Source organism: Chionomys nivalis, chromosome 6, assembly GCF_950005125.1.
Source record: "Chionomys nivalis chromosome 6, mChiNiv1.1, whole genome shotgun sequence".
NCBI classification, from domain to species: Eukaryota; Metazoa; Chordata; class Mammalia; order Rodentia; family Cricetidae; genus Chionomys; species Chionomys nivalis.
Genome location: NC_080091.1, coordinates 12788254 through 12802324, shown reverse-complemented (window position 1 = coordinate 12802324; position 14071 = coordinate 12788254). Strand labels below are relative to the sequence as shown.

The 14071-nt window shown below is 38.9% G+C and overlaps 1 protein-coding gene across 3 annotated transcripts in view; it reads left to right on the top strand.

Annotated features, from left to right (window-relative positions):
* Asb3 (ankyrin repeat and SOCS box containing 3) overlaps window positions 1–14071 on the top strand; it is a 106888-nt gene that overhangs the window by 65918 nt on the left and 26899 nt on the right. For all 3 annotated transcript variants that reach the window (XM_057771541.1, XM_057771540.1, XM_057771539.1), the window contains one exon: window positions 3901–4161. In XM_057771541.1, coding sequence (XP_057627524.1) covers window positions 3901–4161 — 261 coding nt within the window. The remainder of the gene's footprint in view (window positions 1–3900; window positions 4162–14071) is intronic.

Genomic DNA, 14071 nt, shown 5'->3' with positions numbered 1-14071 from the left:
TATATATATATATATACACACACACACACACACACCCCAAAAAATAAGTTTACATTAATTGCCAGTTTGTTCCTTTTCTTCATTTCCTTTCCATCCCCCCAACTTTCCCACTGATAATCATCACCTACTTGATTCGTAGCTTTGATATTAGAAGCATAGGCAGTATAGCAAATAACAAAGGAAGTTTTCTAACTTTGTACACCTACAGTGTGCGTAGTTGGCAGCATTTGCAGTTACAGCATCATGCAAACTCTCAGTGAGGACAGCCTACATCTCTTGACAATCTGTTCCTGGCTTCTTTCATTCTCTTGGCCAAAAGTTTAGCATATTCTACAGTCTCCCCTTACTGTCTTAGTGTGTTGTTCCTTCAGAGCAATATGTTGGCATTTATGTTGTAGGACACTTGGCTAACAAAAGCCTGAATCATGGGAGCTTTGGTCCTGGGTTTCTTAGATTTTTTTATTTATGGCTTCCCAACAACAGATTGGTGATACCATCTTTGAAAGATTGAATAGTTTTCAGATTCTACTTGTTCTTTTGTGCCCCGACCACTAAGGAATGGTAATATCTCTCAGTTCAGGAATATCACTTTAGTATCCATCCACAATACATCCCCAGTTCTTGTAACCCCACCCCTGACTCCTGTGGCCATAGATGCTATCATTTTAATGATGCAGAAGTGGCTACAAGCACACTACAAATTTCATTGACTTTCTTGAACTCATTGTTATGGATAGCTAGCTGTGATATAACTTAACTCTCTCCAAACATTTTCACTGGCCCAGCCAGATGACTAGATAAAAACACTTGTCACCAAGTCTGACAACCTGAGTTTTCTTTCATGTAGGTACCATATTTTTGTCTATTTCTAAACATGTAACACCATAGTGGTGAAAAATGGCCATCAAGTAAGGTTTTTACTGGGCTTTAGTCTTTAAATCTCTCTCTTGATCAGATGATTTACTTCCTCGAATTGTTCACCGTTTAGGTGATGAGCTGTCTCTGTATGTCACAGTTGATTCTTGGTGTCTGTGACTACAGGACAGACTTTTTCTCCAGCTAGGATCTGAAGAGCTTCTCCAATTTGTCATCAGGGCTTGAGATAGAGAGAAATATGTATTTTAAGAGAAATATATAGACTTGCCGATATTATTTTTATTTTAACCAGTGGTTACCTAACTAGGAGAATTGGCTATGCTCAAATGGCATGCAATGATCAAGGTCATATAGAGCACTGAGGTTGCTTTCATCTCTGAGCATGCCTTTGTGTTTGAGAGCTTTACAGTAACTGTCCCAGAGGCTCAGAGTGTGCTGACAACGTTCTGTGATTCTTCAGCGTATTTCACACTTGCTCTTTTCCTTGGGAATTGTAGTTTTGATGGAAAGGGAGGGCATATAGTAGCACTGGCCAGTTTCATAAGCCCTTTGAGAGTGTGCTCTTTCTCCATTTAACACAGACTGTGAGTACAGTAATTGGGAGAAGTTTGGGGCTGGTTTATTGAACATCTTTTTTTTTTTCAGTTTTTTTTATTTTATTTTTTTTATTGAAAAAAAAATTTCCGCCTCCTCCCCGCCTCCCATTTCCCTTCCCCTCCTCCTGCCCCTCTCCCCCTCCCCCCACTCCTTTTCTCCTCCCTCTCCAGTCCCAAGAGCAGTTAGGGTTCCCTGCCCTTTGGAAAGTCCAAGGTCCTCCCCCCTCCATCCAGGTCTAGGAAGGTGAACATCCAAACTGTCTAGGCTCCCACAAAGCCAGAACATGAAGTAGGATCAAAACCCCGTGCCATTGTCCTTGGCCTCTCGTCAGCTCTCATTGTCTGCCATGTTCAGAGAGTCCGCTTTTATCCCATGCTTTTTCAGTCACAGTCCATCTGGCCTTGGTGAGCTCCCAATAGATCAGTTCCACTGTCTCAGTGGGTGGGTGCACCCTTCGTGGTCCTGACTTCCTTGCTCATGTTCTCCCTCCTTCTGCTCCTCATTAGGGCCTTGGGAGCTCAGTCCGGTGCTCCAGTGTGGGTCTCTATCTCTTTCTCCATCCATCACTAGATGAAGGTTGAACATCTTTTATAGTATACAAATTGAGAGAAAATACATTGGGGGAAAGTAATTTTATAGATAAACTTGGAACATGTAAGGTTAAGCAGTGTTCTGGGAATTTTTCGTGTGGCATTGTAGGGGAATGAATGGATCTACAAATGTTTGAAGAATCTGGAAACAGGATAAGTTTATATTAACAATAAATATGTCATTATTCTTGTACTTACAGACTTTTAAGAAATTTTATACTCTTATTCATTATACTTCCCTCAAATTAATGATTGGCTCTATTACTTTAATTTTAAAGATACTTCTGAAAAGTGTTTAGAGATTGATGAACATTGAGTGTATAATTTGCTTAAAAATAACTTCATCCTGTACCTTGATTTTTCCAGGCTTGTCTACACTATAAGCTTTCTCCAAATTTTTAAAAACTCATTAGAGAATCTTTTTTTTTTTTCTTTTGAAACAGGGTCTCAATATGTAGGCCTGGCTTTTGGAATTTGCCAAGTAGACCAGGCTGGCTGTAAGTCACAAAGATCCACCTACCTCTGCCTCTCAAGTGTTAAGATTAAAGGTCTATGGTACCACACTTGTCAAGTTTTATCTGTCTTAAGAAGTAGTTGTTCTCACATGAATTTAGTTTAGATATTTTGCATTTATTTAATATAAAAATCCTATTCTTTTCTAGATTCTGTATTATAATTATTGAAAATATTTCAACATTTATAGTTTTTTAAATGATATAATGCCAGGTTGAAAGGGAGAATAACTTTATTCCTACATACCTTCTTTTTCAGTTATGTGCATAGTGAACAGATATGTGTATTATTCTTTGTTAAACTTAGCATTATAACATTTTTAAAATATGAGCATGTAACTCAAAATTGCAGTTTTTGATGACTGTAATATGTTATGCTTATTTGCCTGATTGTTTGTTGTTGAATATTTAGTTTGTTTCTAAAATCTGCTACAAAGAATATTGCTAATAAATTTCTACAAATGGATTACAATTTACTTTGAATTTTATCTTTTGGACAAATCTCTTACTGAATAAGAAGTCTGAAAATTTTAATACTTATATATCCTTTATATTTATTTACATAAGCCTGTTTAAATGTGTATAAATATATTTGCCTATATAAATGTATTTATTACATAGTAGCAGTTTATTTATTTATTTTCATAAATACCACATAGTGGTGGAAAAGTAAAGCAACTCAGAGTCACACAGCTAGGTGGTTCCAGAGTCTGTGTTCTCCTTGTAGTCCTACCTGTTTTGATGATCTTGCCAAGTGGCTCTTTGAAATGAGGATCACACCTGCTTTCAGTCAATTTCAGTGTAAATGTCAGTATTTAATGATCTTTTTTAACACTAAGTTTAATAGGCAAAAATGATACATGTTTATTCCCTAGAAGTACAACTATGTTCATGGGAAAAGCTTTCCCGTGTGATAGGTATGGTACATGACCACATACAAAACAGTGGAAATTGGCTATGGCTACATAACATGGAGGTTTCTAGAATGAATTAATCTTTGAGGACTTACCATGTTTATTAACTTTAAAAAAATAGTAGGAGAAATACTTAATTGAGAAAAACATTATAGCTTGAAAAAAGGTTTCTTTGTCAAGATATTTTTAAAATCTTATACTTGAAAGCATAATAGTGTGGCGGGATTGAGATATAAACGTTTTCTATCTCATGACCTCATTTCCACTCATTGCATGAAGCCACTGGGTGTCCAACTACCATTCTTGTTCACAGTTGTAACTACTATTAACGACTTCTTAGGAACTATTTGTTGTGTAGAAGTCTAACTTTTAAACTTCTTTGTTTCTATTTCATTTTACTTTTTGGTGAAGCTGTGAATTCTCTGGAATTGTGAATATTCTATTGAAGTATGGAGCCCAGTTAAATGAACTTCACTTGGCATACTGCCTCAAGTATGAGATGTTTTCAATGTTTTGCTGCTTTTTGAAGAAAGTTTGCCTATTGACTCCTTGGAATCATACATCTGAATTTATAAGTTACGCAGTTAAAGCACAAACAAAATATAAAGAGTGGTTGCCACATCTCCTGCTTGCTGGATTTGACCCATTGACTCTGCTGTGCAGCAGCTCTTGGTAAGAAATGTTTCTAGTGGGCCTTCCCCATTGGTAGTGAGTCTGCCTCAAACATGCCATCAGGTCTTGAGATCTCTGCCCTAGGAGGAGGGTAGGGGTGTGTGTATGCATGTGTGTGTGTGCGCACACACACATGTGTACTGCCATAGCTGTGCTGTGTGAGAGTATTGACCGCTATAGCTATGCTGGGGTGAAAGAGTTGAGGGCTACAAACAATGGAAATTGATCTTAAAGCACAAAATTCTGTAAGAAGTGACTGCAAATAGTTAGGAGACGTATAGCTTCCAGGGTGCTTTCCTGGGGGACATTTCTTCTACTCTTGACCACTCGTTGTACCCCTCTTTTTATTCTGGAGACAAGAGTCTTAGTAGCCTGGACTAGTCTTGACTTTGTGGTCCTCCTATGTCAACTTTCCGAGTGCTGGAATTTTATTTTATTTTATTTTATTTTATTTTATTTTTATTTATTTATTTATTTATTTTTTTTTGGTTTTTTCGAGACAGGGTTTCTCTGTGGCTTTGGAGCCTGTCCTGGAACTAGCTCTGTAGACCAGGCTGGTCTCGAACTCACAGAGATCCGCCTGCCTCTGCCTCCCAAGTGCTGGGATTAAAGGCGTGCGCCACCACCGCCCGGCCTTTTTTTTTTTTTTTTTTTTTTTAAATAAATTAATTTATTTATTTATTGTTTTTTTTTTTTTTTTTGGTTTTTCGAGACAGGGTTTCTCTGTGGTTTTGGAGCCTGTCCAAGAACTTTTTTTTTTTTTGGTTTTTCGAGACAGGGTTTCTCTGTGGTTTTGGAGCCTGTCCTGGAACTAGCTCTTGTAGACCAGGCTGGTCTCGAACTCACAGAGATCCGCCTGCCTCTGCCTCCCAAGTGCTGGGATTAAAGGCGTGCGCCACCACCGCCCGGCCGAGTGCTGGAATTTTAGACAGTGCTACCATGCTTAACTTTCTTATGCCTCTCTTAATATGTCTGTGACAGAATAGTTCTACCCTATAGCAGCTTGTCTTCTGAAATTTGCCTCCCTCACCACATACTGTTTTTCAAAGCATCTGAAGCTGTATCTTACTTAGTTCTCATTGTTTCTCAGGTTAGTTGTTCATAAGAGATTGTATGGATGTTGAATCAGGATTCTGTGGTGACAGGATTGTTTCTACCCACTTACAGCCTTAGCAAAAGTTGTCTGGGATAGTATATATAACGTGTGAAAAAAACTCTTAGCCTGATAAGTCAATTGAGAAAATAGAACCAAAGTCTCCAGTTGAATAGAGAACTTGTTATTTTGTAGAGTTGTAGTGAAACATCTTTTAGCCTTGCAAGAGTTAGTTTCAGGAATTGAATTGAAGTCACTGGGTTTGACAATAGCCACTTTAACCTTCTGATCCCTGTCTCTGAGGAACATTCCCTATTTGTAAGAAGAGTTTGCATTTCTTTGGGCTCTACTTTCTACCCATGGCTTCTCATTATGTGAAAAAAGAGCCTTTATGTGATAGTATCTCACTTTCTCATTATCACTACCTGGAATTGTGGAATGCTCATCAGGTTTTGTACTTAGAACTGTCATCGCTCTCTGACACTCTCTATCTAACCATGTGCTAGTGAAGAGAGACTGTTTCCTAGAAGGAGGTTTGAGGAGAAAAGTCCATGAAAAGTGAGGAACACCTTCTGATCCCACTTTGCTAATAACAGATTGAAACTCTGATTGTACTATCAACAGATTATTAAAAAAATTCATAGTTGCCTGTCAAATGCACATGGTTGCTATTCCCTTCATTATTCTATATTAATTTGTACTAAACTCTATTTTAAAGTAATTGAATGAGATATAAAAATTACTAAGCCGGGCGGTGGTGGCGCACGCCTTTAATCCCAGCACTTGGGAGGCAGAGGCAGGCAGATCTCTGTGAGTTCGAGACCAGCTAGTTCCGCGGACAGGCATCAAAGCTACAGAGAAACCCTGTCTTGAGAAACCGAAAAAAAAATTGACATTTAAGTAGCAGAGATGTTTTAGAAATCGGGACTTACTTTGGATTATTCTATTCCTTAGTTTTCAAATATTTCTAGCATTTGGGGAAGGCTCTTGTTGGCAAACTGGTAGGGAATCCTGTGTTTCGAAAGAAGAAGAGAAGAGAAACTATTAGTGTGGAACTGATATTTCTGTTCTTAAAGCTGAGTGTTGGATCACCCTTTAGGACTGAATCTTTAATGAGGAAAGCTCTTAGAAGAGCTGCACACTCCTGGGGATGCTGTGTGGGTTGGGGCTGGAGCATTGGGGAGCTGTCGTTCCTGTATATTCAGCTTAGTGGTGAATGGAAATATTTGAGCTTTATCCTTTTATATGTTTCTGTGCCTATAGGGATGGCAGAACTACATTTGGCAAGAGAGCTTAGGTGGGAGGAGGTAATGGGAGCTCACCCAAGACACTGGTGCTTTTTCCAATGTAGAAGAAAGTGCCTGCTCTTCATGAGGGTAGAGATGCCTCGTGAGGCCCCTTAGAGAACTGCGCCCAGAGTCTAGTCCATTTCTAGGAGTACCCCAGATTATTAATGCCTATTGAACTGGCCCTAGTTTTATGAATACTTTCTGTGGTCTTGTTTTTGTTCATCTTCATCATTAAATTCTTTTTTTGTTGCTTATCAGCGTTTTATTGATAATATTAAGACTATGAATGACAACAGGGGAGAGAATTGTGATGACTTGCATTTGTCCTAAGACCTTTATAACTTGCAAGTACACACCTTAATAACTTGCATTTGTATGTCGTAAAACACCCTCTACTTAGAACATAGTAAGGAGTTACACTGAAATTTGTTTGGTGAGGTTGTCCTTCTAAACCAACGAAACCTCTCAGCTGTCAAACTGCATCTGAAATCTTTGAGAAGGATAAAATTTTACTTGAGTTATTGATTTAAAAAATGTCAGAGAACTTACTCAGGGTCTTTCATGGTTGTCGAGGGCAAGGGGATCAGTACTGTATTTGTCTTCTACTGTTTAGCACATTTTTTTTGTTGTTGTTGTTTTCTTTTTTATTGCTATTTATTGAGCTCTACATTTTTCTCTGCTCCCCTCCCTGCCTTCAATCCTCCCTTAAAGTCCCCATGCTCCAATTTACTCAGGAGATCTTGTCTTTTTCTATTTTCTACTTCCCATGTAGATTATATCTATGTAAGTCTCTCTTAGTGTCTGCATTGTTGTCTAAATTCTCTGGGATTGTGGTTTGTAGACTGACTTTCTTTGCTTTATGTTTAAAAGCCACCTATGAATGAGTACGTGTGATAATTGTCTTTCTAGGCTGGGTTACCTCACTCAAAATAATGTTTTCTAGCTCCATCCATTTTCCAACAAAATTCAAGCTGTCGTTATTTTTTTCTGCTGTGTAATATTCCATTGTGTAAATGTACCACATTTTTCTTATTCATTCTTCGAACGAGGGGCATTTAGGTTGTATCCAGGTTCTGGCTATGACAAACAAAGCTGCTATGAACATAGTTGAGCACATGTCCTTGTGGCACAATTGAGCATCCTTTGGATATATACTGTGTCTTGAGGAAGGTCGTTTCCTAATTTTCTGAGAAATCGCCACACTGACATCTAAAGGGGCTGTACCAGCTTGCATTCCCACCAGCAATGCATTAGTATTCCCTTTACCCTACAACCTCTCCAGCATAAGTTGTCATCGTGTTTTTGATCTTGGCCGTTCTTACAGGTGAAAGATGGAATCTCAGTTGTTTTGATTTGCATTCCTCTGATGACTAAGGATGTTGAACATTTCCTTAAGTGTCTTTCAGCCATTTTAGATTTTTCTCTTGAGAGTTCTCTGTTTAGGTCTGTACTCCATTTTTTTTTATTGGATTATATAATCTTTTAGTGTCCAATTTCTTGAGTTCTTTGTATATTTTGGAGATCAGACCTCTGTCTGATGTGGGGTTAGTGAAGATCTTTTCCCATTCTGTAGGCTGTCGTTTTGTCTTGTTGACCGTGTCCTTTGCTTTACAGAAGCTTTTCAGTTTCAAGAGGTCCCGTTTCCTAATTGTTTCTCTCAGTGTCTGTGCTGTTGGGGTTCTATTTAGGAAGTGGTTCCCTGTGCCAATGTGTTCAAGTGTACTTCCCACTTTTTCTTCTATAGGTTCAGTGTGGCTGGCTTTATGTTGAAGTCTTTGATCCATTTGCATTTGAGTTTTGTGCATGGTGATAGATATGGGTCTATTTTCATGTTGATATCCAGTTATGCCACCACCACTTGTTAAATATGCTTTCTTTTTTCCATTTGATATTTTTTTTTATTGAAAAAAAATTTTCCGCCTCCTCCCAGCCTCCCATTTCCCTCCCCCTCCTCCCGCCCCTCTCCCCCTCCCCCTCACTCCTCTTCTCCTCCCTCTCCAGTCCCAGGAGCAGTCAAAGGTCCCTGCCCTGTGGAAAGTCCAAGGTCCTCCGCCCTCCATCCAGATAAAGGAAGTTGAACATCCAAACTGTCTAGGCTCCCACAAACCCAGAACCTGAAGTAGGATCAAAACCCCGTGCCATTGTCCTTGTCCTCTCATCAGCTCTCATTGTCCGCCATGTTAAGAGAGTCCGGTTTTATCCCATGCTTTTTCAGTCACAGTCCAGCTGGCCTTGGCGAGCTCCCAATAGATCGGCCCCACTGTCTCAGTGGGTGGGTACACCCCTCGTGGTCCTGACTTCGTTGTACATGTTCTCCCTCCTTCTGCTCCTCATTAGGACCTTGGGAGCTCAGTCCGGTGCTCCAGTGTGGGTCTCTGTCTCTATCTCCATCCATCGCTAAATGAAGGTTCTATGGTGATATGCAAGATATTCATCAGTATGGCTATAGGATAGGTTCATTTCAGGTTCCCTATCCTCAGGTGCCCAAGGAACTAACTGGGGACATTGCCCTGGGCATCTGGTAGCCACCCCAAGTTCAAGTCTCTTGCCAACCCTTAGGTGGTTTCCTTAACTAAGATATGAGTTTCCCTGCTCCCCTATCCAACATTCCTATATCCCCAATCATCCCGTTTCCCCAAGTTCCCCTCATCCTCTCCTTCACACTTTTCTCTCTCCATCTCCCCTTACCCCCATCCAACCCTACCCCCAAGATTCCAATTTTTTGCCCGGCAATCTTGTCTATTTCCCATAGCCAGGAGGATAACTATATGTTTTTCCTTGGGTTTGCCCTCTTGTTTAGCTTCTTTAGGACCACAAATTATAGACTCAGTGGCCCCCTATCCATGGCTAGAAACCAATTATGAGTGAGTACATCCCATGATCTTCTTTTTGGGTCTGGGTTACCTCACTCAGGATAGTATTTTCTATTTCCATCCATTTGCATGCAAAATTCGAGAAGTCATTGTTTTTTACTGCAGAGTAGTACTCTAATGTGTATATATTCCATACTTTCTTGATCCATTCTTCCATTGAAGGACACCTAGGATGCTTCCAGGTTCTGGCTATTACAAATAATGCCGCTATGAACATAGTTGAACAAATGCTTTTGTCATGTGATAACGTATCTCTTGGGTATATTCCCAAGAGTGGTATTGCTGGGTCCATGGGTAGGTTGATCCCAATTTTTCTGAGAAACCGCCACACTGATTTCCAAAGTGGTTGCACAAGTTTGCATTCCCACGAGCAATGGATGAGGGTACCCCTTTCTCCACAACCTCTCCAGCAAAGGCTATCCTTGGTGTTTTTGATTTTAGCCATTCTGACAGGTGTAAGATGATATCTCAAAGTTGTTTTGATTTGCATTTCTCTGATCGCTAAGGAGGTTGAGCATGACCTTAAGTATCGTTTGGCCATTTGAACTTCTTTTGTTGAGAATTCTCTGTTCAGTTCAGTGCCCCATTTTTTAATTGGGTTAATTATCGTTTTAACGTCTAGATTCTTGAGTTCTTTATATATTTTGGAGATCAGACCTTTGTCTGTTGCGTGGTTGGTGAAGATCTTCTCCCAGTCAATAGGGTGCCTTTTTGTCTTAGTGACAGTGTCCTTTGCTTTACAGAAGCTTCTCAGTTTCAGGAGGTCCCATTTATTCAATGTTGCCCTTAATGTCTGTGCTGCTGGGGTTATACATAGGAAGCCATCTCCTGTGCCCATATCTTGTAGGGTACTTCCCATTTTCTCTTCTATCAGGTTGAGTGTGTTCAGATTGATATTGAGGTCTTTGATCCATTTGGATTTGAGTTTTGTGCATGGTGATAGATATGGGTCTATTTTCATTCTTCTACAGGTTGACATCCAGTTGTGCCAGCACCATTTGTTGAAGATGCTTTCCTTCTTCTATTGTACACTTTTAGCTCTTTTATCGAAAATGAGGTGTTCATAGGTTTGTGGGTTAAAATCCGGGTCTTCTATACGATTCCATTGGTCGACTTCTCTGTTTTTATGCCAGTACCACGCTGTTTTCATTACTGTAGCTCTGTAATAGAGTTTGAAGTCAGGGATGGTAATGCCTCCAGAAGTTCCTTTATTGTATAAGATTGTTTTGACTATCCTCGGTTTTTTGTTTTTCCATATAAAGTTGATTATTGTCCTCTCAAGATCTGTGAAGAATTTTGATGTGACCTTGATGGGGATTGCATTGAATCTATAGATTGCCTTTGGTAGAATTGCCATTTTTACTATGTTGATCCTCCCAATCCAAGAGCAAGGGAGATCCTTCCATTTTCTGGTATCCTCTTCAATTTCTTTCTTCAAAGACTTAAAGTTCTTGTCAAATAGATCTTTCACTTCCTTGGTTAGAGTTACCCCAAGATATTTAAGCTGTTTGTGGCTATCGTGAAAGGTGATGATTCTCTTATTTCCCTCTCTGCTTCCATATCCTTTGTGTATAAGAGGGCGACTGATTTTTTGGAGTTGATCTTGGATCCTGCCACATTACTAAAGGTATATATCAGCTGTAGAAGTTCTTTGGTGGAGTTTTTGGGGTCATTTAAGTACACTATCATATCATCTGCAAATAACGCAAGTTTAACTTCTTCCTTTCCAAATCGAATCCCCTTGATCCCCTTATGTTGTCTTATTGCTATTGCTAAGACTTCAAGAACTATATTGAAGAGGTATGGGAAGAGTAGACAGCCTTGGCGTGTTCCTGATTTTAGTGGGATGGCTTTAAGTTTCTCTCCGTTTAATTTGATGTTAGCTGTTGGCTTGCTGTAAATAGCTTTAATTATATTTAGGTATGACCCTTGTATCCCTAATCTCTCCAAGATTTTTATCATAAAGGGATGTTGAATTTTGTCAAATGCTTTTTCAGCATCTAATGAAACTATAATATGCTTTATTTCTTTCAGTTTATTTATATGATGGATTACATTGATAGATTTGCGTATGTTAAACCAGTCCTGCATGTCTGGGATGAAGCCTACTTGATCATAATGGATAATTTTTCTAATGTGTTCTTGGATTTGGTTTGCCAGTATTTTGTTGAGGATTTTTGCGTCGATGTTCATGAGTGAGATTGGCCTGTAATTCTCTTTCTTGGTTGAGTCTTTGTGTGGTTTTGGTATCAGAGTTACTGTAGCTTCATAAAAGGAATTTGGCAATGACTCTTCTGTTTCTATATTGTGAAATACATTTAGGAGTATAGGTATTAGGTCTTCTTGGAAGTTCTGGTAGAATTCCGCATTGAAACCATCTGGTCCTGGACTTTTTTTGGAAGGGAGGTTTTTGATAACAGCTTCTAATTCTTCACAACTCACGGGTCTATTTAGGTTGTTTACCTGTTCCTGGTTTAACTTTGGTGTATGGTATTCATCTAAAAAAGTGTCAATTTCTTTAACATTTTCCAGTTTTGTGGCATACAGGCTTTTGTAGTAAGATCTAATGATTGTCTGAATTTCCTCTGTGTCTGTGGTTATGTCCCCCTTTTCATTTCTGGTTTTATTAATTTGCAAATTCTCTCTCTGCCGTTTGATTAGTTTGGATAGGGGTTTATCAATCTTGTTGATTTTCTCCAGGAACCAGCTTTTTGTTTCATTGATTCTTTCAATTGTTTTCTGTGTTTCTATTTTGTTGATTTCAGCCCTTAGTTTGATTATTTCCAGTCTTCTACTCCTTCTAGGTGAGTCTGCTTCTTTTTTTCTAGAGCTTTCAGGTGGGCTGCTAAGTCTCCAATGTGTGCTTTCTCTGTTTTCTTTAAGTGGGCACTTAGTGCTATGAACTTTCCTCTCAGGACTGCTTTCATAGTGTCCCATAGGTTTGAGTATGTTGTTTCTTTATTTTCATTGATTTCAAGGAAGACTTTAATTTCTTTCTTTATTTCTTCCTTAATCCAGGTATGGTTCAGTAGTTGACTGTTCAGTTTCCATGAGTTTGTAGGCTTTCTGGGGGTAGCATGGTTGCTGAATTCTAGCTTTAATCCATGGTGATCTGATAATATACATGTGGTTACTAATATTTTTTGTAACTGTGGATGTTTGCTTTGTTACCGAGTATGTGGTCAATTTTCGAGAAGGTTCCATGAGCTGCAGAGAAGAAGGTATATTCTTTCCTATTTGGGTGGAATGTTCTATAGATGTCTGTTAAGTCCATTTGATTCATTACCTCCATTAATTCTCTTATTTCTCTGTTAGGTTTCTGTCTAATTGACCTGTCCATTGGTGAGAGAGGAGTGTTAAAATCTCCTACTATTAATGTGTGCGGTTTGATTGCTGCCTTGAGTTTTAGCAATGTTTCTTTTACGTACGTGGGTGCTTTTATATTAGGGGCATAGATATTCAGGATTGAGACTTCATCCTGATGAACTGTTCCTGTTATGAGTAGGAAATGTCCCTCTCCATCTCTTCTGATTGATTTAAGTTTGAAGTCAACTTTGTTAGAAATTAGTATGGCCACAGCTGCTTGTTTCTTAGGTCCATTTACTTGATAAGCCTTATCCCAACCCTTTACTCTGAGTAGATGTCTGTCTTTGTGGTTGAGGTGTGTTTCTTGTAAACAGCAGAATGTTGGATCCTGTTTTCGTATCCAATCTCTTAGTCTGTGCCTTTTTATAGGTGAGTTGAGTTCATTGACATTAAGTGATATTAATGACCAGTGGTTGTTAACTCCGGTCATTTTTTTAGTAGTAAATATTGTGTGTTTCCCTTCTTTGAGTTGCGCTGGTAAAGGGTCTCTAGTTGTCTGAGATATTGTGGTCATTGTTGGACTCCTTGGTTAGTGATTTTCCTTCTATTACTTTCTGTAAGGCTGGATTTGTGGCTACGTATTGTTTAAATTTGTTTTTATCCTGGAAAATTTTGTTTTCTCCATTTATAGTGAACGAAAGTTTGGCTGGGTATAGTAGTCTGGGCTTGCATCCACAGTCTCTTAGTTTCTCTAGTACATCTATCCAGGACCTTCTGGCTTTCATTGTTTCCATAGAGAAGTCAGGTGTAAGTCTGATAGGTTTACCTTTATAAGTAACTTGGCCTTTTTCCTTTGCAGCTCTTAATATTCTTTCTTTGTTCTGTATGCTTTGTGTTTTGATTATTATATGGCACGGGGATGTTTTTTTTTGATCCAGCCTATTTGGTGTTCTGTATGCTTCTTGAACCTTCGTAGGTATATCTTTCTTTAGGTTGGGAAAGTTTTCTTCTATAATTTTATTAAATATATTTTCCGGACCGTTGAGCTGCGCTTCTTCCCCTTCTTCTACTCCTATTATTCTTAGGTTTGGTCTTTTTATTGTGTCCCATATTTCCTGAATGTTTTGTGATGAGAGTTTGTTGGCCTTGCTGTTTTCTTTGATCAGCGTGTTTATTTTCTCTATGGTATCTTCAGAATCTGAGATTCTTTCTTCTATCTCTTGTATTCTGTTGGTTATGCTTGTTTCTGTAGACTCTATTCGTTTACCTAGATTTTCCATGTCCAGCCAGCCTTCTATTTGTGTTTTGTTCTTTGCCTACATTTCAGTTTTCAAGACTTGAACTGTTTC